The sequence below is a fragment of the Giraffa tippelskirchi genome, chromosome 4, assembly GCF_054371585.1.
Source record: "Giraffa tippelskirchi isolate mGirTip1 chromosome 4, T2T-mGirTip1v1.2.pri, whole genome shotgun sequence".
NCBI classification, from domain to species: Eukaryota; Metazoa; Chordata; class Mammalia; order Artiodactyla; family Giraffidae; genus Giraffa; species Giraffa tippelskirchi.
The window spans coordinates 203,099,377-203,118,735 of record NC_137278.1 but is presented as its reverse complement, the minus strand read 5'-3'; the positions used below and the strand labels follow the sequence as shown (position 1 = coordinate 203,118,735).

General features: G+C 47.6%; 2 protein-coding genes and 1 long non-coding RNA gene across 4 annotated transcripts; 1 reads left to right on the top strand and 2 right to left on the bottom strand.

Annotated features, from left to right (window-relative positions):
* Positions 1 to 1,380: 1,380 nt before the first annotated feature.
* On the bottom strand, positions 1,381 to 4,447 carry LOC145545501 (uncharacterized). Its single transcript, XR_014082125.1, has 2 exons — positions 3,851 to 4,447; positions 1,381 to 2,710 (listed from the first exon to the last, which is right to left on the bottom strand). It is a non-coding gene; the product is annotated as an uncharacterized LOC145545501 (long non-coding RNA).
* Positions 4,448 to 4,525: 78 nt separating this feature from the next.
* JOSD1 (Josephin domain containing 1) lies at positions 4,526 to 15,731 on the top strand. Of its 2 annotated transcripts, none has more exons than XM_081590114.1 (5): positions 4,526 to 4,553; positions 4,953 to 5,762; positions 12,523 to 12,651; positions 12,783 to 12,977; positions 13,606 to 15,731. In XM_081590114.1, exons 2-5 carry the CDS (start codon positions 5,578 to 5,580, stop codon positions 13,703 to 13,705), a joined length of 609 nt encoding a protein of 202 aa, XP_081446240.1. In that variant the 5' UTR covers positions 4,526 to 4,553; positions 4,953 to 5,577; the 3' UTR covers positions 13,706 to 15,731. The 2 variants fall into 2 exon arrangements, with proteins under 2 accessions (XP_081446240.1, XP_081446239.1); XM_081590113.1 differs by having other exon boundaries at positions 4,526 to 4,639.
* Positions 15,732 to 17,179: 1,448 nt separating this feature from the next.
* TOMM22 (translocase of outer mitochondrial membrane 22) lies at positions 17,180 to 19,176 on the bottom strand. Its single transcript, XM_081590155.1, has 4 exons — positions 19,038 to 19,176; positions 18,702 to 18,820; positions 18,151 to 18,268; positions 17,180 to 17,911 (listed from the first exon to the last, which is right to left on the bottom strand). Exons 1-4 carry the CDS (start codon positions 19,149 to 19,151, stop codon positions 17,837 to 17,839), a joined length of 426 nt encoding a protein of 141 aa, XP_081446281.1. The 5' UTR covers positions 19,152 to 19,176; the 3' UTR covers positions 17,180 to 17,836.
* Between the last annotated feature and the right edge of the window lie 183 nt (positions 19,177 to 19,359).

The following is a 19,359-nucleotide window of genomic DNA, read 5'->3' as shown; positions in this document are numbered from 1 at the left end:
CACCAATCGCTACAGCTCGTTCAAGTACCTAATGAATAATTAATGAGCCCCAAAGCCCAACAACAAAAGTCTGGGACGTCAAGCGCCTTGATCGTAGCTTGCAAGTGGGCAGCACAGTGTCCACGCTACCGGCCTGGAGCCTTTCCTCCAATGGGAGCAGAGCGGAGTATGACTGACACATCCGCCAACCAATAAGGAGAGAAATACACACCGCGTTTACCCTTACCGCCCATCACTCCCCTAGTTTTCAGAGGCGGTGCTCAGCTTCCAAATCCTGCAGCAAGATTGTCGGGGGCGGAGAGCCTCCCGATGATAGATAGGGGGAAGGCCCAATCCAGTCTTCGGATAAGTCCCGCGCCTCGGGCCACCGCCCACGGAGATTGTAAACTGCGCAAGGCACCTCCCACTCAACTCAATGACTCCGGGCTGTCACTGAAGACGGATTTTCGACCTGCTGGCAATCTCCAGGCAATTTTAATAGTAGGATCGATGCCTGGAGTACTATAGCAGCCAGAGCGCGGCAATTAATTAAACGCTGACCTTAGGGAGAATTCCCCATTCATTGCCTCTGCGGAGAAAGCAATTACACGACCAAAATGAGGCAACCAGCTCAAACAGAAGCCAAAAGTACCTCACCACCTTTGTAAATTGAAAGGCGAAACTCTAGTGTCTGCAAGGTAGCTTCCTATGGGAGATTCTTCCAGTGTCATCAGCTGTGGAAAACCCCAACCCCAAACATTATCAACACCAGTTCTACTATCTTGAATTCTTCTTCCAAAAGGTTGAAGAGCTTGAAGTTAGAAGTTAGTCAGACTCTAATAATGCTGGCCATGGCCACTCGTCCCAGGCAGCAAGCAAGCAAGAGCAGCCATTTGAGTTGAGAAGATAACACACCCAGGTTTAGGGGTCTGGAAACACAAAGTTTAGTCAGCAAGAGGCAGAATTCCGAAGAGCCTTCAGTTCCAAGGATCTACTTGCGAGTTAAGAGACAACTTCTTGTTCCTGTTTGCAACCAAATCTGTACAAATACAGCTGGGAATCTGGGACAAGAAGTCATCCAGCTCCAAAGGTTTTGATAATAATTCAATTTTTTTCTTCTGGAGAAATTGCTCACCACTATCCTACATATATTTCCGTTAGATAAAAATATTAAAATCCCAGTTTGTCGGAAGAGCCAATTATGGCATTATACTCTAGAATAATATTGATATTTAGACTCTTACCAACTGGCTCTTCCAGAAGGAGTTCAAGTTCAGAATGTGCTTACACCTGATGGTATGCTTAAAAAAAAAATGCCCTTCTCACGACAGGGCTTTACCTAGAAAAAATATATATATTATCATAGAAGGTACTTTTTTTTTTTTTAAGAAACGTCGGATCTTTTTTTTGTTTGTTTATTTATTTATTTGTGGCTGTGCTGGGTCTTCATTGCTGCTCTCAGGCTTTCTCTAGTTTCAGTGCACAGGCTTCCCATTGCCTTGGATTCTCTTGATGTGGAGCACCAGCTTCAGTAGTTGCAGGTCACGGACTTATCTGCCCCTCGGCACATGGGATCTTCCCAGACCAGGGATCGAACTGGTGTCCCCTGCATTGCAAGCCAAATTCTTAACCACTGGACCACCAGGGAAGCCCGAGAAAGTACTTCTTTAAGAATCTGAAATCACATTTTAGAGAAGGAATTCCTTATCATGTTTACATCCTTTTGTTGAAGACAGGTTAGAACCTAGGTTCAAATCTTAGGTCCACTACTTACTAGCTATGTGACCTGACAAGTTAATCTCTCTGTGCTTCAGTTGTCAGCACAAGAAGTATGAACTTAACAGGACAGCTCGCAGTAAATCGCTTGCAAGCCTCAATAACGAATCTTATGCATATATAACTGTAATCCTTAGGTGGCTTACAAATTATAAAAAATTCAAGAGTTGATCAGGGCAGAGGACTCCCAAACACACAGGCAGGCTTACAACCTGCTAAGTGCTAGTCTGTTTGGTGTAATGGAGTTGTTAAAAAGAAACAAGCCTCAAATACAGTCACTTGTGGGTGCATGCTCAGTCATGTCTCTTTGCGACCCCATGAACTGCAGCCCACCAGGCTCCTGTCCACGAAATTTTCCAGGCAATACTGGAGTGGGTTGCCATTTCTTATTCCAGGGAATCTTCCCAGCCCAGAGCTCAAAACCCAGACCTCTTGCCCCTCTTGCACTGGAGTGCAAATTTGGAGTGCCTCCAAAATCTGGAGGCAGGTTTTTTACCACTGCACCATCTGGGAAGATATCACTTGTGTTAAACTCGGCCAAGATTTAACACCCAACTAAATTGCAGTTTCAGCTTCTATCAGGAATAGAATCTTTAACTAATCACTACTGAGCTAATCTGCCTGATAGGACCCTTGCCTTCCTATAAGGGAATTTGCCCTTCCAGCGATACAATCCACTTTGTTCTACCAAAAACCTTCCATTTTGCACAACTTCTAGGAGCACCTTTCTATTTACTAGCTAGGGTGCTGCCAGATACGTGAGTTGTTTAATAACCCAATTAGATTTTCAAATTTAGGCAGTTGAATTTTGTGTTTTAACAGTGAGTTCTATTGGGGTTTCCCTGGTGGCTCAGGCGGTAGAGCGCCTATCTGCAATGCTGGAGACCCGGGTTCGATCCCTGGGTCGGGAAGATCCCCTGGAGAAGGAAATGGCAACCCACTCCAGTACTCTTGCCTGGAAAACCCCATGGATAGAGGAGCCTGGTAGGCTATAGTCCATGGGGTTGCAAAGAGTCGGACACGAATGAGCGACTTTACTTTTCTGTTGAAGCTGCTGCTGCTGCTGCTAAGTCGCTTCAGTCGTGTCCGACTTTGTGCGACCCCATAGACGGCAGCCTACCAGGCTCCCCCGTCCCTGGGATTCTCCAGGCAAGAACACTGGAGTGGGTTGCCATTTCCTTCTCCAATGCATGAAAGTGAAAAGTGAAATCGCTCAGTCGTGTCCGACTCTTAGCGACCCCATGGACTGCAGCCTACCCGGCTCCTCCGTCCATGGGATTTTCCAGGCAAGAGTACTGGAGTGGGGTGCCATTGCCTTCTCCGTCTGTTGAAGCAGGATTAAAGAACTGACTGAATCGTTATTTTTTGTTTGTTTTTCGAACTTTCTGAACAAAAATTCAGAAGAAAAAAAAAGCAGGGGGCGGAGATTCATGCGGGACTGAGTTCATTTTCCTGACACACACACTGCTCTCAAGATAGACCTAGAGAAAATTCAGAGGAAAACTCTATGGCCGCCACCATGCACCAGACGGGAAACTGAAGGCAAAAGGACGGTGGTCTGTGAGTAGCAAGCCAAAATTCGACACCAAGGAACTGAAATGGGGCTCTATACCACTTTTGGGGCTCCAAAATCATTGCAGATGGTGATTGCAGCCATGGAATTAAAAGACGCTTACTCCTTGGAAGGAAAGAATGACCAATCTAGATAGCATATTAAAAAGCAGAGACATTACTTTGTCAACAAAGGTTCGTCTAGTCAAGGCTATGGTTTTTCCAGTGGTCATGTATGGATGTGAGAGTTGGACTATAAAGAAAGCTGAGCGCCGAAGAATTGATGCTTTTGAACTGTGGTGTCGGAGAAGACTCTTGAGAGTCCCTTGGACTGCAAGGAGATCCAACCAGTCCATCCTAAAGGAGATCAGTCCTGGGTGTTCATTGCAAGGACTGATGTTGAAGCTGAAACACCAATACTTTGACCACCTGATGCGAAGAGCTGACTCGTTGGAAAAGACCCTGATGCTGGGAAAGATTGAGGGCAGGAGAAGGGGACGACAGAGGGATGAGATGGTTGGATGGCATCACCGACTCAATGGACATGGGTTTGGATGGACTCCGGGAGTTGGTGGTGTACAGGGAGGCCTGGCGTGACGCGGTTCATGGGGTCGCAAAGAGTCGGACACGACTGAGGGACTGAACTGAACCACTTCAAACTCGGCTCGGCAAGGAACTTAGCAAGCAGGAGCTCCTGGAAAGTGACGGTGGTCGGGCCCACTAACCAAGAAAATCTGCGCCCGACCGCGTCAGTAAAGCGCTATGAAATCACCTGGTAAACGGCGTGCTACAGAAAACGGTCGGCGCAGGTGAGACTAGTCCGGGTTCGCGCAAGCACTCAGCCCCAAAAGCCCGGTCAGAGAGAGCGGACGGGTGGGAAGAGCCGCTAAAGTGCAGCCGTGGGCCGGGTCCCGCCCTGGAATGGAGCCGACGCCCAGGGGAGGGACGGGGAAGCGAAGGGCGGGACAGGCACCGGGGCGGGACTCGCCGGGCTGCCTGGCCGGCCCAGCCCGGGAAGAAACAGAGCAGAAGAACCCGGCACTTAACTCTACCTGCGGCGGGCTACCGCCGCCGAAGTCCCATCCCCGCACCCAGTCAACAGAACAGCCGCCGCGGCCCCGAAGCCGCCGCTGCTAACGTCAGGCTGACGTCAGACGTGACGCCGCGGCGGGGCGGCAGCGGGGAAACGGCGCAGGAGGGCGTTTCCGGAGCACGCGCCGGGCGGGGGCCGCTGACGTCGGGCTCAGGTGCGTGCGCTCGCCTGCCCGCCCGCCCGCCGGCCCGGAGCGCGGCCCAGGTGGCGGCCCGCAGCTCCAGGTGGCGGCCCGCAGCGGTGAGAGGGCGAGCGGCGGCAGGCTGTCCGGGCGGCGCGGGGAGCGGGGTTAGGGGAGCGTCGGGAGGGCAGCCCGGTTTATGCACTCACGTGACGGGCGGGGAGGTTGGAGTGGGGGCTGCGAGCTGGGTGGGCCCAGGCCCCCGAGACCGAGGTGAACTGTCCGGCCCCACCCCTGACTGGCCTGTGCGTCGCCGCTAAGGACCTTCCCTGGGGCTGGGGCCGGACCCGCCGCGCCGCTTACCGGAGCAGCCCGGTCCTGCGCGGTGGCCCGCACGACCGCCGGAGCTGACAGGAGTTGTCTCCTCCGTAGGGCCGCGTCGAGAGGGTGAGAGTTCGCGCTTTCCGGAGGAGCTGCGGCCGCCTCGGCCCCTCGAGGTCCCGCCACACCCGAGAGGATGGAGAGCCTCCCCCGAGGCCGCAGCAGGGCCCGTGAACCCACGCCGGCCGGCCCTCGTTAGCTGCTCGAAATTTGCGTTTTATCCGCCGCTTAGGCCTTGTCTCCCGAGCCAGTGGCTTCGTGGTTCCAAAGAAATGGAAGAAAAGGAGCGATGTGACCGATTCCATTCGGTCCTCCTGCCTTGAGGCCTGGTTGGCATTTGCAGAGAGAAAATACAGCAAGAAAATCGTTGGGTTTTTTTGGAGCGGGTGGAAGAAGGAAAACAAGGTCTTTGATTTTACATGGTTTTATAAAACTTCTGCACTTTGAGAGTGTGGCGAAATACACTAATCCAAAAGTTACCTTTCTGCTGAGAAGAGGGGGATAATTTTTCCTTTTGAGTCCAACCTTTTCTTCTCCCCGTGACAAAGCATAAATCATGGACACCAGAAAGTAAGGTGGACCTCAGGAATTCTCAAAAGACTGAGAAGCTTACATTCCTCCTCAGGAGGGAAGGGTGGGGTGTTTTTAGCCCTCTCTGGAACCTAAAAGGAAAAACATGAGTTGCGTGCCATGGAAAGGAGACAAGGTCAAATCTGAATCATTGGAGCTGCCCCAGGCAGCACCCCCACAAATCTACCATGAGAAACAGCGCAGGGAGCTATGTGCTCTGCACGCCCTCAATAACGTCTTCCAGGACAGCAATGCCTTCACCCGGGAAACGCTGCAAGAGATTTTCCAGAGGTAGGGAACTCCCCTTCTCGTTGGGGTCTTTATACGTATAGTTTTTGCTCTTTCTGAATTTCTGTGCATGGGGCAACTTCTCTGCTGCATAAACCTTCAAACTAACAGGTCTTATTAGCTAGATGCTGTTAGCAGGTATAAGGGACACAGGAATGGGAAAGAGTATAACCAGAATCATTTGCTGAGCACCTACAATGGGCTAGGCTCAGTGCTAAGAGCCTCAGTGGTGTCATCTCAAGTGATCCCCTCTACAGTCCATTGGAATGTGTAATTATTTCCATTTTGTGGATAAAGACAGGGCTCAGAGAAGTTCAGTAATTTGCCCAAGGTAACATAACAAGAAATGAAGTCAAGCTTAAATCCAGGTTTGTTGCTGTGCTGTTGACCACTATGATATTAATGCTGCTCAAGTCCTGCCCTCAAGGAGTTGAAGAGTCTAGAAAGGGAGCCAGATATGTACACACTCAATCACCTGTCATCAGAGTTGAAATGTTGTGGGTTCCATAAGAAAGTTCAGGCACAATACTCAGCTTCTCTGTGAAGCCATGTTCTGGCCTTGGTGCTTTTTATATGGTGTTTTGTTTAGCTCTCTTAGTCGATTTACTGTCTCTATTTTACTGATAAAGAAAGAGAAGGAAAGGTCAGGTAGCTTGTCCAAACAGCTTTGAAGTAACAAAGCTATAATTTGAAGCTGACTTTAGGTCCCCTCCCCTTTCTACTTCATTCCAGATGGCCTTTCTTATCTACTTTGCAAAGTGCTGTCAGACAGGTTGGTAGAAGTTCAGCTTTTTTCTCTCAGCTTTGATGTTTTAAAATTTTTCTCTCAACGAGTTTGAGAAATGGTGCTGCAGTGTCTGGATGAACACAGCAGCATGTCTGCAGTCCATAGCAACTTTGGCAGTGAGCCTGTTTCACTACTCCAGCTTCTAAAGAGTTATCCTGCTCAGTTCTCAGCGTAGAGAAAGCTCAGGAATTCTTCAAGCGGTGCATATTGGCAGTTATAGAAGATCCTTCTCTGACTCCATTCAGAGGTGAAATTATGGCCCCAGAAGGGCCTGAATTACAGTTGAGAGCAACCTATCTGGGGTGATTTTTGAAGCATAGGTATGGACCATTTACCCTAAAAGAACCATAGGCCCTCTTAAAAGAATGTTAATCTTGGTGTGCTGACAGAGTTATAATGAGGGTAATTATTTTCTAAGGTCAATAATAACCATAGTAATGCCTTAGCAGGGCAAATGTATCCTTTGCATCATAGCCATTACCTGGCAAGTAGAATGAACTCTTTTCAGGAAGTAGGGCCCTGGGAGATGAGATAATTTGTCTCAGATTGCTGGAGGCCAGGCCTTTAGACTGCTTCCTTTTGGCCAGCCATTAATACATCTACTCCTGATTGAATATTTGCAAATTATTTCCTAATCGAAGACTAGGGAGAAGGAAAAGACCCTGAGTGCTTGAATGTGCTTAGTACTTTGATCTCTGACAATCTTACAACCTTGATCCTAGGAAACCAGAATTCACCTTAAGCAATTTGCCCAGTTTCACTCACTAGTAAAAGTCAATTACAAGATTCTGTGTGTCCATTCAGAAGTTTTTCACTTCAATAAATTTGGCCCGGTCAACATGATGATAATTACTAACACAGATGAGTACTCACTCTGTGCAGAGCACTGTTCTGAGTGCTTTCCTTGTGTTAACTCGCTCCTGACACCCATCTTATAAGGTAGATCCTGTTACTTCTCATTTTTCCAGATGAGGGAACAGACCTATTAATCGTAGGATTTGGACCCAAGCTTTGTGAATGGAGGACGTGCTTTCCCAACTGCCCTGCTCCTTCCTGAATACTGGGAAGGGGTGTCAGAGCAATTATATCAACAATAGCCGCTCACCCTTCTAGGAAGTTGGGCCTGGGTCTGAAGATGTGGACTGTGATTATAAGCTGTTTGTGGATAACAGCAGGACTCTTTCAGCTGTGTTTTCCCCGATTGAAAGAATGCTAAATATTTGCTAAACTCACATAGAACCAAAGTTCTGTTCTGGCTTTTGAAGCTTTAGCAAGTTGTACTGCATTCTCCAGTTACCTATCAGCATGATGTAAATGTCCATCTCAAAGTAATAGCAGACCAGCACATACGAGAATATTTGGACCCTACCACTCCAGAGGTCTCATTCTGTACAGAGTATTTAATATGGGAAGATTCTGTGTGGATACACAGAAACAAAGAAGTGTGAAAGGGATCAGAGGGAAAAAAAAAAAAGGGAGAAGAGGTGAGGGGGAGAGGATGGAATTTTTTAAGCAAACATTTACTAGCTGCCTGCAGTGTGCCAGGCACCACTCGGCACTGTAAAGAAAGCAAGCTGAACAAGACTTAGCCACGGGGAAGTAATACAGCTCAGAACTGTACATTGACCCAGCTTGAGAATAGATTTAAGTGAATTAGAACTTTGGAATTTAGAGCAATTTAAAGGAAAAAAGATAATATGTTTGGATCTTAAAAGAGTAACGTTGACAGTGATGTTAACTAGGTAATTTTAAATTCCCAGATCTAAAGTTCTGTGCTGTTTTGAAGATGTGGTTGATAAATGGTAGAAATGGGGAAAAGTTTTTGATTAATGCCATTTGTTGAGAGGAAGTTCATCCTTGCAGTTGAATTCTAGCCAGGTAGAAGAAATACAAAAGCAGGGTGGAGTTTCAGTGCAGTTGTGGGTATGAGATGACTCATGGTTGACATGGAAATGAATAGGGATTTGGAAAGGACTAAGCTAATAACAGCAACACAGGAACAGGGAAGAGACAGTCAGGTGTGACAGGCTCAGTCCAGGGTTTGAAGATAGGGATCACGATTGTAGTAATAGCAGAGAGGTTGTTGGTTTGGAAAGGATGAACAGCTGAAATTGGAGAAAAGATCAAACTATAAGGGATTATAGATACTGGTGAACATCGTCTACCACAGAGAAGCCCATCTGCCCCCCCATTAAAAAGTCCCTGAGCACACATTTAAAGGAAGGAACCACATTTGAAGGTATGGTGGTTGTACACTAAGAAAACGTGTTGTTGAGTGTTAACCTCTAGAGATTTAAATTCTGTTATGCAAGGGCCAGGCAGACTCCTCCTCATTGCCACCACCTACAGAATCCTTTGGTGTGCCTGCCCTGTAATCTGTGCTTTATGTATTTAATAATTTAAAAACACATTAGGAGGTCCCGGGCCATGTTTTCTAAGGTCACACCTCTTCAGAACTGATAAAAAGGAAAAAATTGAGAGAAAAGGAATCTTGATGAAATGTTTCCACAGCTCCTTTTCATTGAAACCTGAAACATCACCTTAGACAAACACAGTGGTAACCACAAGAGAGGACCTGAGACTTAACTGAGGACACAGACATCAGTGGAAAACGAGACTAGAACCCATCGTCTCACTTGTGGATGACTTCACATCTCATGGCTCTTACCTCTGCCGTGGTGACAAAAATGAGAGGCTAGTGTATAGTTCAGAATCTCTGTGGAAAATATTAAGACAGTCTTGAACAGGAGTTTGCCAAGGAATCTCAAGGAAACATTCTACTGAGACAAAGTAGAATTCCCATGGGATTCAGTGGGAGCAGGTGTTGAGGTATCCAGGAGACTGTTGAGTGTAGCTTTAGGTTTAGAGGTGGATTCCTAGCTCTGCTACTCATTAGCTGTATATGACTGTACAAGCCACCCTGACCTCTATGCCTCAGCTTGTTTACACTGTGGGGTTAATCTCAAGATTGTTAGAAGGATTACCTGATAAATCTCTTAAAAGTAGCTAACACAGTGGGCACCTGACTATTGTTAAAGTAAAAAGAAGTACTGGTTTAATGGGCACAATGGATAGATCCCACTTCTTCAAAAATTTTTTTACCTTTTTTTTTTGCTGCACTCAGCCTGTTGCAGCTTAGTTTCCCAATCAGGGATTGCACCCATGCTCCTGCACAGGAAGCATAGAGTCTGAACCACTGGACCACCAGGGAAGTCCTGGATTCCACTTACTCAAATGACCACTCCTCTAGGATTGAGATGGAAACCATTCTTGGCCTTTCCTATATTGATTGGTTTGGCAAACATGGTTATTCAGTTGCTAGTGCCCAGCTTTGAGAGATACAGTCACCCCTTTGCTTTGGGATTTATTTATGTAGCCACTCCTGCATTGGCTATTTCATTGGACAAGTGTGAAATAACTGAATTCTTCAATGGTCCTATAAGATAGGAATAGTTCCCATGTTTACAGGTAAGCTAACAGGTGTGGAGATTAAATCTCAAAATTGATAACTGATGCTGCTTGGATGTGAACTTAAATATGTGTGGTCCTTAGATATCCCTCTTTTTTCCTACTGCCTTGGAGCCAAGAAGGATTTCATGAAAGAGGTTGGGTGGTAGGTGGAACTTGAAGAACCTTTAGGATTTCGCTTGGAACAAGGACTAGGATAAAGAAGAGAGGCCGCATGGTCATGGGACCTGAAGTCCACTAAGCCCAGTGAAAGGGAAACAGCCCCCAAGGGGGGCTGGCAGGCTTGGAGTTGGCCAGCGAGGTAGCTGCCCTATTGGCAGTTCTCATGTAAGTAATTGAAATGACACTTTGGTGACTATGGCAGGAACATACAGGCTGAGTAGGCGGAAGGAGTGTTTGGAAGCACGGAGGTCAATTTAGGAACCTGTTTCAAAATATCTAGGTGTGAGATGAGGGGCCTCCAGTTAGGGGGAGAGAGTAGGAATAGACAGGCAAGGGTTTGAATCTGAGATAGAAGATGTAGGACAAGGGGAAGACGCCCTTGAAAACTCTAATCCTCGAAGGTGCACTTCAAAAAATTGTGCACTCAAGGATGTTTGGGAACTGAAACCTTTTATTACCCCCCCAACCCACCTCCCCCCGCCCCCACACACAACCCTTGTCTCCTGGAGACTCAAGGTAAATATAAGCATTTTTTAAGGAATCCTGCAGGAAACCTGTTTACTTGATTCATTCAGCTACTGTATTGAGCACCTTCTGTGATCCTTTGGGAACACACTGGGGGGAAAGCACAGCACTAAGGTTCAAGCCTGGTAGAGAGTTAGGTGATAAAAGAGGTGGCAGACTCGGCAGTTTCTCTACTGGAACCTTCATGCATCTACTGGCTGGAGACTTCACTGAAGGTATTGAGAAGCTATTGAAAAGTTGGTGAAGGAAGGCACTTGGTGTATCTTGAGATAGGCTTTCTTCCATAGGCTTTCGCATTTAATCCAAGTGCCCAAGAATGCACGGAGAGCCTTTATCCTATCAAGCTACATTTTAGACCCAAACCAAGGGACTTGGCTGGCCTTTCCTCTTATTAGCCCACAGGCAAGTCAGAAAACATGTCCAGTAGTAACCTGGGCTGTAATTAAATTAGAGCAGGTGGATGTAAGAGGAAATGACTGGGAGAAAGTTAAGGTTGGCCAGTCAGAAAAGGTCTCTAGGGCAGTAACACTTGAGACCCACATAACGGGGAGCAGACCGAGTGAAGATGTAGGGGAAGAGCATTCCAGACATCGGAGACAGTGAGCGAGCTCAGAGGCCCGAAAGAGAGAAGGAGCTTGTGTGTCCAGGTAGTAGACAGAAGGTCTTTGTGCTGAGAGGTAGTGACGAGGTCAGCAGAATCCTAAGGGTCTTACAGACCCGCCGATGTCATTTAGATCGTATTTAAGTGCTTTGGGAGCCTTGGAGGGTTTAAGAGTGGCAAGAGTTGTTGGAAAAATACCAGTATGGTTGCTGTGTGTAGAGTCTAAGATCTATTAAGTTTTTAGAGTTGACTGCAAGATCTGATTCTCTTCTGGAGATGGCAGTTAGCAACCTCCTAGATAGCCGCTCTCCACCTGTATTCCTGAGGAACTCACGACGTTTCCCTTCCTCGGGGGTGAGAGGTGGGCTGCCCCTGCCTTCCTGCAGGTCCTGGCCTGCGCAGCCTGCAAAAGCAAATTAATAGGATTGGAAGTGCCTGCAGAACTGAGCTTATCTGAAGGTGGAGGAGTAGCTAGAGAGGCCTGACCCAAAGATGGCTTAAAGCCAGTGGGCACACCAGACTGCAGTTGAGTTTTGTTTGTCTGGTGCAGAAATGTTTTTCAATTGGTGTATTTTCTTTCAAATTCCAGTATTTCACACACGTGTATATTTGGAATACCTTTAGGTGGTTCATGCATTTCATTTTAATACTGTTGTTAATTGCTTTCCCTGTGGCCCCAGTTCATACATTGATGTTACCTGTGTGTAGGCCTTTGAGTATTTAGTAATTAATAATTACCAAGTATGTACGCCTTAAGTAGAAAGCATTTAAACTGTAAAAAATAAAAGTAATGACAGATGCTATCCATGCAAATCAAAATATCAAATATTATTTTCTAATGTTAAAAAAAAAGGCTGTATCAAAGCAGGAAGATCAGCAAAGAAGAAGATTGCAGAAAAGGAAAGTCTGGGGATTTCATAAATGAGAGATTTCTTTCTTTATATCCATTGAATTCACTATAGACACACTTTCTAAAAGGCAGGCAGATAGGCCCCACCACTGCTGAATTACCGTTTTACATCAAAAGAAAGATAAATCCCTAGGACAGCAGGAGCCCACACTACAAAATACTTTAGTAAAAGCTGGTTACATTAACTTGAGTGGACGGCAACAGGCTTCCAGGGGCAGTGGTGTAAAGTGTCTTCTGTCCCTGCCAGTGTGGGGCCAGGAGGGCTTGGGCTGGCCAGCAAGCCTCTGCTTCCTTCCTGTTGCATTTGCAGGTTATCTCCAAACACCATGGTGACCCCCCACAAGAAGAGCATGCTGGGAAATGGGAACTATGATGTGAACGTCATTATGGCAGCACTTCAGACCAAAGGCTATGAAGCTGTTTGGTGGGACAAGCGCAGGTAATCGAACCAGGCTTGACTTCAAGGGATCTGGCACTCGGCTGGAAAGGAGGCCAGTGGTGGGGTTACAGCCGGGGAATCCTGGGGAGTTGGCTGACCCCGTGGATCCTGACTCCGTTTCTGTTCTGCAGGGATGTCAGTGCTATTGCTCTCACAAACGTTATGGGCTTCATCATGAACCTGCCCTCCAGCCTGTGCTGGGGTCCCCTGAAGCTGCCACTCAAAAGGCAGCACTGGATCTGTGTTCGAGAGGTGGGAGGTGCCTACTACAACCTCGACTCCAAACTGAAGATGCCCGAATGGATTGGAGGCGAGAGCGAGCTCAGGTACCTGTGTGGCTGGTGTACTGGCAGGTTGAACTTACCTTTGGGTATTTGACACGTGAAATTCCTAGCTCTGTGGATCCTCTCCCTGTTGTTACTTAGAATCATAGGGTCTTAGATTTAAGAGACCTGAATCTTCCATGGCCCCTAAGGATGTTAAGTCCCCTGGTAGAGAAGTGCCATTACCTTGGATGCTGGCTGGTGGGACTGCCCTTGTAACATTCTCCAGCTTAGACAATTGTGACAGTATAGCTGCCAGTTCAGAGAAAGGAAGACAGACATTTGGGCCACAGAGGGCTAAATTTTCTTAGGACCAAAGAAGAAACCTTTTCTTTTGATTTTACAATTAGAAGTCCTTTAGAGTGCTTGGGGCTCTCCTCACAGAACTGGCTACTGTTGGCAGTAACAAACAAGGATGAGCAAAAATTCAGATTGGAAATTTAACTGGAAAGATTGAGAGGTAACCAAACATGGACTGCTCCAAGAACAAGATGACTAGACTGTGTTCAGGACTGCCAAGGGTATAAATAACAAGGTTACTGCCTGGCAGTGAACATGTGGCCCCATGACTGGCATTTGCAATTTTACTAGCATTTCATTTTCTCTTTCATCTACCCTTTTTTTCCTGTAGGAAATTTCTAAAACATCATTTGCGAGGAAAGAACTGTGAACTCCTGCTGGTGGTACCAGAAGAGGTGGAGGCCCATCAGAGTTGGAGGGCTGATGTGTGATGCAGTCCCACCCAGCCTCCCCTCACCTCAGCCCCCCAAAATCCTCCGTGATGTGCTGTGGCCTCTACCATGGGTCTGCCCTTGCCACTTCCCCAAACATCTCATCGGGTTTTTTTTCCCCTCCGATTTGACAGTGCAATAGGACAGACATGTGGACTGTTACAAGAACCAACCAGCGTTACTCGCTCCTGGAAAAGGAAAGTAGGAGCTCCGTGTGCTTAGGGCGAGCTGTGGAGACCTTGGTTTTATTTAAAAGAGGAGAAAGAAAGGTGGGTCTTAGCTTCCTTTCTCCATTTCTATGAGGACTTGACAGAGGCTCTGCTGGAGTTCACTGCTGCTCTGACTCACCTGGAGATGCTGCCTCCCCTTCCCCTTTTCTGGCAACCAGTGAGTCTGAACACCCAGTCCAGGCAAAGCCCATGGGACTGGTTTGAAGGCCTTAGAACAGAAAGGCCTCTCAGGAAACCATCTCCAGAACTGCAGCAGCCGTACAGCATGCTGTCTCCAACCCTCAATGCCACCTTGACCCCATTTTTAAGAGTGGCTTATGGCCATCCTTGAAGTTTTATAATGAAAAGTTCTCTAATATTCCATGCTGGGTGGTTGAATCCTATAATATTCTAGCATGACAGGGTGAGCTAGATACCTAAGAGGATGTGACCAAAGCCAGGCTGGGGACAGGCACAGCCTGTCTGCCTCACTCCAGCATCGTCCCTGCCACTTCACCGCACTGGTTTAGGAGGTTTGGGGACACAAGACAGGCCGAAGGGCAGTTTTCCCAGCTGACCCACCCCAGCAAAATCAGAAAAAAATAAAGGCTGCCTTCACCATCAAATTCTACTAGTTTGAGACAGCATTGGGCAAGTGAAGTATTGTGAAGCTAAGCCCACAGAGATTTGGAGCAGCTCAAATTAGTAGAAGTCCTAGGCTTGGAGTCACTCTGGTGACCAGAAGCAGAGCCCTCACGTTGGGTGGATATGTGCATTCTGCTTAGGACCTGGGTTTGTCATCTCTGGAGTTTCCTTTACAGATCAACTGAGAATTGACCCACCCCCTACCTCTTTAAATAGCTGTAGGCCACTTTTCTCCTGGTAACTTTGGAAAACAAGCGGAGGAGAAGTAAGTGTTAGACTACAGCGCCTGTCACCAAAGGGGCCGTGGTTGTCTCAAGGCAAGGGGGCAGGCAGGGGTGGCCTGTCCAGCCCTTACAGATCAATGGTCTTGGCAGGTCTGAGAGCTGCCCCACTGGCCAGACTCCTCTCCAGCAGCAGAGCCAGCCTGGGGCTTGCATGTCCAGCCTGAGCAAACTTAATGGGATGAAGCTGAGGCTTTCTCCCCACTGTGACTGGAGTGCATGTTTACACCAGCACTTTTTCTGCACATGTATCTTCAATCCCACAAGGCCATTTTTTTAACGCTGAGTAACAGAGGCCACCAAGCAGCTACTGCATTTCACCCTCTCAGCAAGTGGCCGCAGTCTCTTCTGCACCATTTTCTATACCAGACCTGCTTGGCACCACAGGGAGCTCGTCACCCCTGCACAATGACATTCCAACCACCACCAGCCAGAAGTTACAGCCAACCTTGCTGACTGTCACAAGCAGGACCTTGGGTCCATTGGCACTGTCAGTGATGTAAGCCATTTCCTGGGAGGAGGAGGAGAAAACTCCTCGCCACCAGTCTGCTTGGGCCTGTGCAGACGGCACTTCAAAGGAGTCCTCACGCACTTGGAGTCCATAAGCCAATGGGATATGCAAAGACGCTTAAACATTTCAGGGCTGGTTTCTCTGTTCATAATCCAATTCTGGTGCTTAGGAACAGGGACCTATGCTGATGCCCGAGGGCAGAAAGCCCCACTACCTTTAAGGAAGTGGGCAGGCCTGACGCTGATGCCCAGTAAGGGACAACCCTAGGCTTTTTGTTTTTTCTTGCTTTTATTCCTTTTTGTTGGCCTTGTGCTGGGTTTGTTTACAAAAGATGTATTTTGTTTAACCAAATATTAAAAATGGAAAACTCCATACATAAATTTCCTCTGTCTGAATTCTGTAACCATGTATGTTTTAAAAAGTGAACTTTAGTTTTAGAAGGCATTCACAACTGCTCTAAGTCATCTTTTAGAGACATACTGTGCTTTGGTCAAACCTCTCACTTCAAAACTCCAGACAGAAGATTCACCAAGTACGACTTGATTCAAAGGAAGTCTAAGACATTTCTCAATTTAACTTGTAAAAACTAGACTCCACAATATGAAGAACCCTAACCTTCATCTAAGTACAAGTTTTCTTTACTGACAAGTGATGTATTTTCCCCTGATTAACAAGTAGATCATGTATTTCAAGAGGGCCTGGGAGGCCCCAGCATCAAATACATTGCAGAATTCTGAGTAGGGCTGCCTAGATTTGAATTCAGATCAGGCATTTTCTGTTCAACCTGGAGCAGATCATTGAACCTTTCTGGGACTTTTTTTCTTCTGTAAAATGAGACTACCACCACCTCCTAAATTGTATAATACAGTTCCAGCAACCCACATGAAAGGCTTAGTATTGTTACTAGCACAATGCCAATAAAAATGTATGTTAAGTGGAAAAGCTACAGAGTTCAAAGATAGGGATACAGCTGGATTCACTATCAAGAGCTCATCAGCAATTAACAGTTGATCCTCAAACAGCACAGGTTTGAACTATGTGGGTCCACTCTATACCTGAAACTTTCTCAATGAATACTACAGTACCACCTGTGGTTGGACTGCAGACACAGAGGGCCATTGATAAAAGAAATGCACAGACTTGATTGCATGGAGGGTTAGTCCCAACCCTTTATTTTTCAAGGGTCAGTTGTATTTTTTAAAAAAGAACAAACCCAAGATGTTCTACTTGCCACCTTCCTATCCCAACTAAAAATCAATCCTGTCATTCTTTACAAGTCCTTTATAATTTATTTTGGGGGCTAGGGGGGATTTGCTGCATGGCCATGTGGAATCTTAGTTCCCTGACCAGAGATCAAACCTGTACCCCCTGCAGTGGAAGTGGAGAGTCCTAACTACTAAACCGCTAGAGATTCCCCAGGTGGCTCAGTGGTAAAGAATCTGCCTGTCAATGTGATTTTTGATCCCTGGGTCAGAAAGATCTTGGCAACCCCATCCAGTATTCTTGCCTGGGAAATCCCATGGACAGAGGAGCCTGGCAGGCTACAGTCCATGGGGTCCCAAAGAGACACGACTCAATGACTGAAACGTCATTGTAGACTGCAAGTACATGAACCCAATCCTCTGCTGGCAGACCTGAAAGTGACTGCTGGAACTCAGAGAGGTTCTTGGACAAAGAGGAATTTTTTACCCTTTTGGCCTTAAGAGGTCAATCAGTATTAAATGGTGCTGCTGGCTTAGGTGAGAGAAAACGTGAGGGGCAGTCTTCTTTGCCCTCCTAAAACGGTCTAAGTAATGTCCAGGTATGTATCACAAACACTGTGAAGACATTTTTTTTGTTGTTGGAATCATTTTTTTTAATATTTAAATACAAAAAGTGAGCACTGACATTTTTTTCCTTTTTAAACACACACACACTCAGGTCTAACAGCTGAAATATTGGAGGAAATGGGCTCCTGCTCCGTCCTCCAGTCTCCATCTTGTGGCTGAAGCTGCCAGCCCTCCCTCCATCCTTTGCAACGTACACAGAAATTCACAGTGGCTGCTTTGCAGCAGAGCTGTAATTAATGCATTTTGTATTTTATCTTGTGTGCACATCCCTCCCCAACATCTCCATTCTATTGTTAACAGTTAGGGGCACGTCCTTCTCCACGGCATCAGTTCCCACCCCAGCAATGGAACAGTGAGATCTTCCACCAGGAGTAATTTAGTGAGGGGTGTGGGGTGGCCAGAGCTGGAGTAACCGTCTGCATTGCTGCACTCTGGTATCAGCATGAGGAGAGAAGCAATAAGTCAGGACAGTGGAGGGCACAGCTGCAAGTGAGGAGTCTCTCCATGAGCCAATGTGGGGAGAATTCCCGCCACCAGGTTTATAGAGCAATGGGCCAAAGTTAAAAAAAAAAAAAAAATCCAATAATCAGCAGTTCAAACACTATTGAATTTTCAAACTTCTTCCACCAAGACAGGTCAAATATAGAAGTAGCAATCTAGATTTTTCCGGGAAGTGAAGGTAGAGCCCCGGGCATTCCTCCCGACAGCCCTGTATTAGGCCCTAGAAGTATCTGGAAAAGAAAAGGAGGGGTGTAAGGCATTGTACAGACCCAAGGGTCTCACTTCCATCATACCTGTCTGGGCAGACCAAGTCTATGAAAACAATGTTGCGAAAACAATGCTCAGGTACCTAAAGGGCTTGGGCCAGATCCCAATCCTGCATGGCACATTAACTGCCCTACCTAGGCACTGGAGGAATAAACAAACTTGTGTCGCCACTACTGGCAAAAAGCCCAGGGTCTGGACTCACCTGCCGTTGCTGCAGCTGCTGCTGTTGCTCCATCTGCAACTTCTCAGTTTCAAAGACGACCGGAAGAACCAGGATCATGAAGGAAGTGGTTCCAATCCACAAGGCTGCCCTGGAAAACCTGCACGGGGAGCATGAGCATGACGGCGAGACAAAGACAGACAGCTTCCCCAAGAACCAACTAATAACCAAACCTCTCATCCTGCACACACCGATGTTTTACCCAAGCCCTGCACCGTACTCCTGCCAGAAACGGGAGGAGCAGTTCTGGGGGCTGTACATTTAATAAGAGTCTGAACTGAGTTCTCATAATGCTGCTTTTATTACACATTATCTCACATAATCTGATCCTCACAATGACCCGAACCCGGTAAGACTCCTCACTTTACAGACGAGAAAATCGAGACCAAGAAAGATTAAGCTGGCACCAATCCAAGGTCACTCAGTGATCTAGGTGGCCTCCAACCCAGGTCTGCTGCTTCCAAAGCCCGTGTTCATTCAGGGCACCTCGGTCACGCCAGGCACATCCCAATGTCTTGGCCCTTGTCCCTTACCTGTACATTTTTTGAGCCACGAAGAGGGAGAGATCAAAAGTGGCTCCAGCAGCGGATCGGACCCTCTCCGGGAACATCTCCGTCAGACCCCACAGTCTCTCCGATAGGGTTTCATCTAGCTGTGGTGGAGGAGGCGTGGATATGGGCCGAAGCTCCGGCAACCACCCCCCAACGCCGGGACACCCCGGCCCCAGGAGGGCCTCCCGGAGACGCCTCCGCTGGGACCTCTCCAGGCTCCGCGACGCGCCTTCGTCCAGATTCCGCAGCACGCGGATCCCACACCCCCACTCCCTGCCCACACCTCCCAGCCCCTCTCTGCCCTGCGGCGCTCAGTACCTCCTCGTCGTCTTCCTCCTCCAGCTCTTCCTCAGGCTTCTCGGCATCGCCTTTCGGAAGCAATTCGTCCGGGGACAGGGGCGCCCCAGAGCCAGCGGCGGCGGCGGCAGCCATGGCTGTGGGGGACACCGGAAGCGGAAAAGAAGAGGCGAGTGCAGCGACGACGGCAGATAGAGCCGCTCTTCCGGGAACCGGAGCTTGGAGGACTGGGAAAGAGCGCCGCCCTCTGGCGGATCGACTTCACCGGCCTTCAAAAGGCGGACGGGAACGTGACACACCTGGAAAACTTGTTAAGGCAGAGCCGGGTGTGCCCTCGGTAATT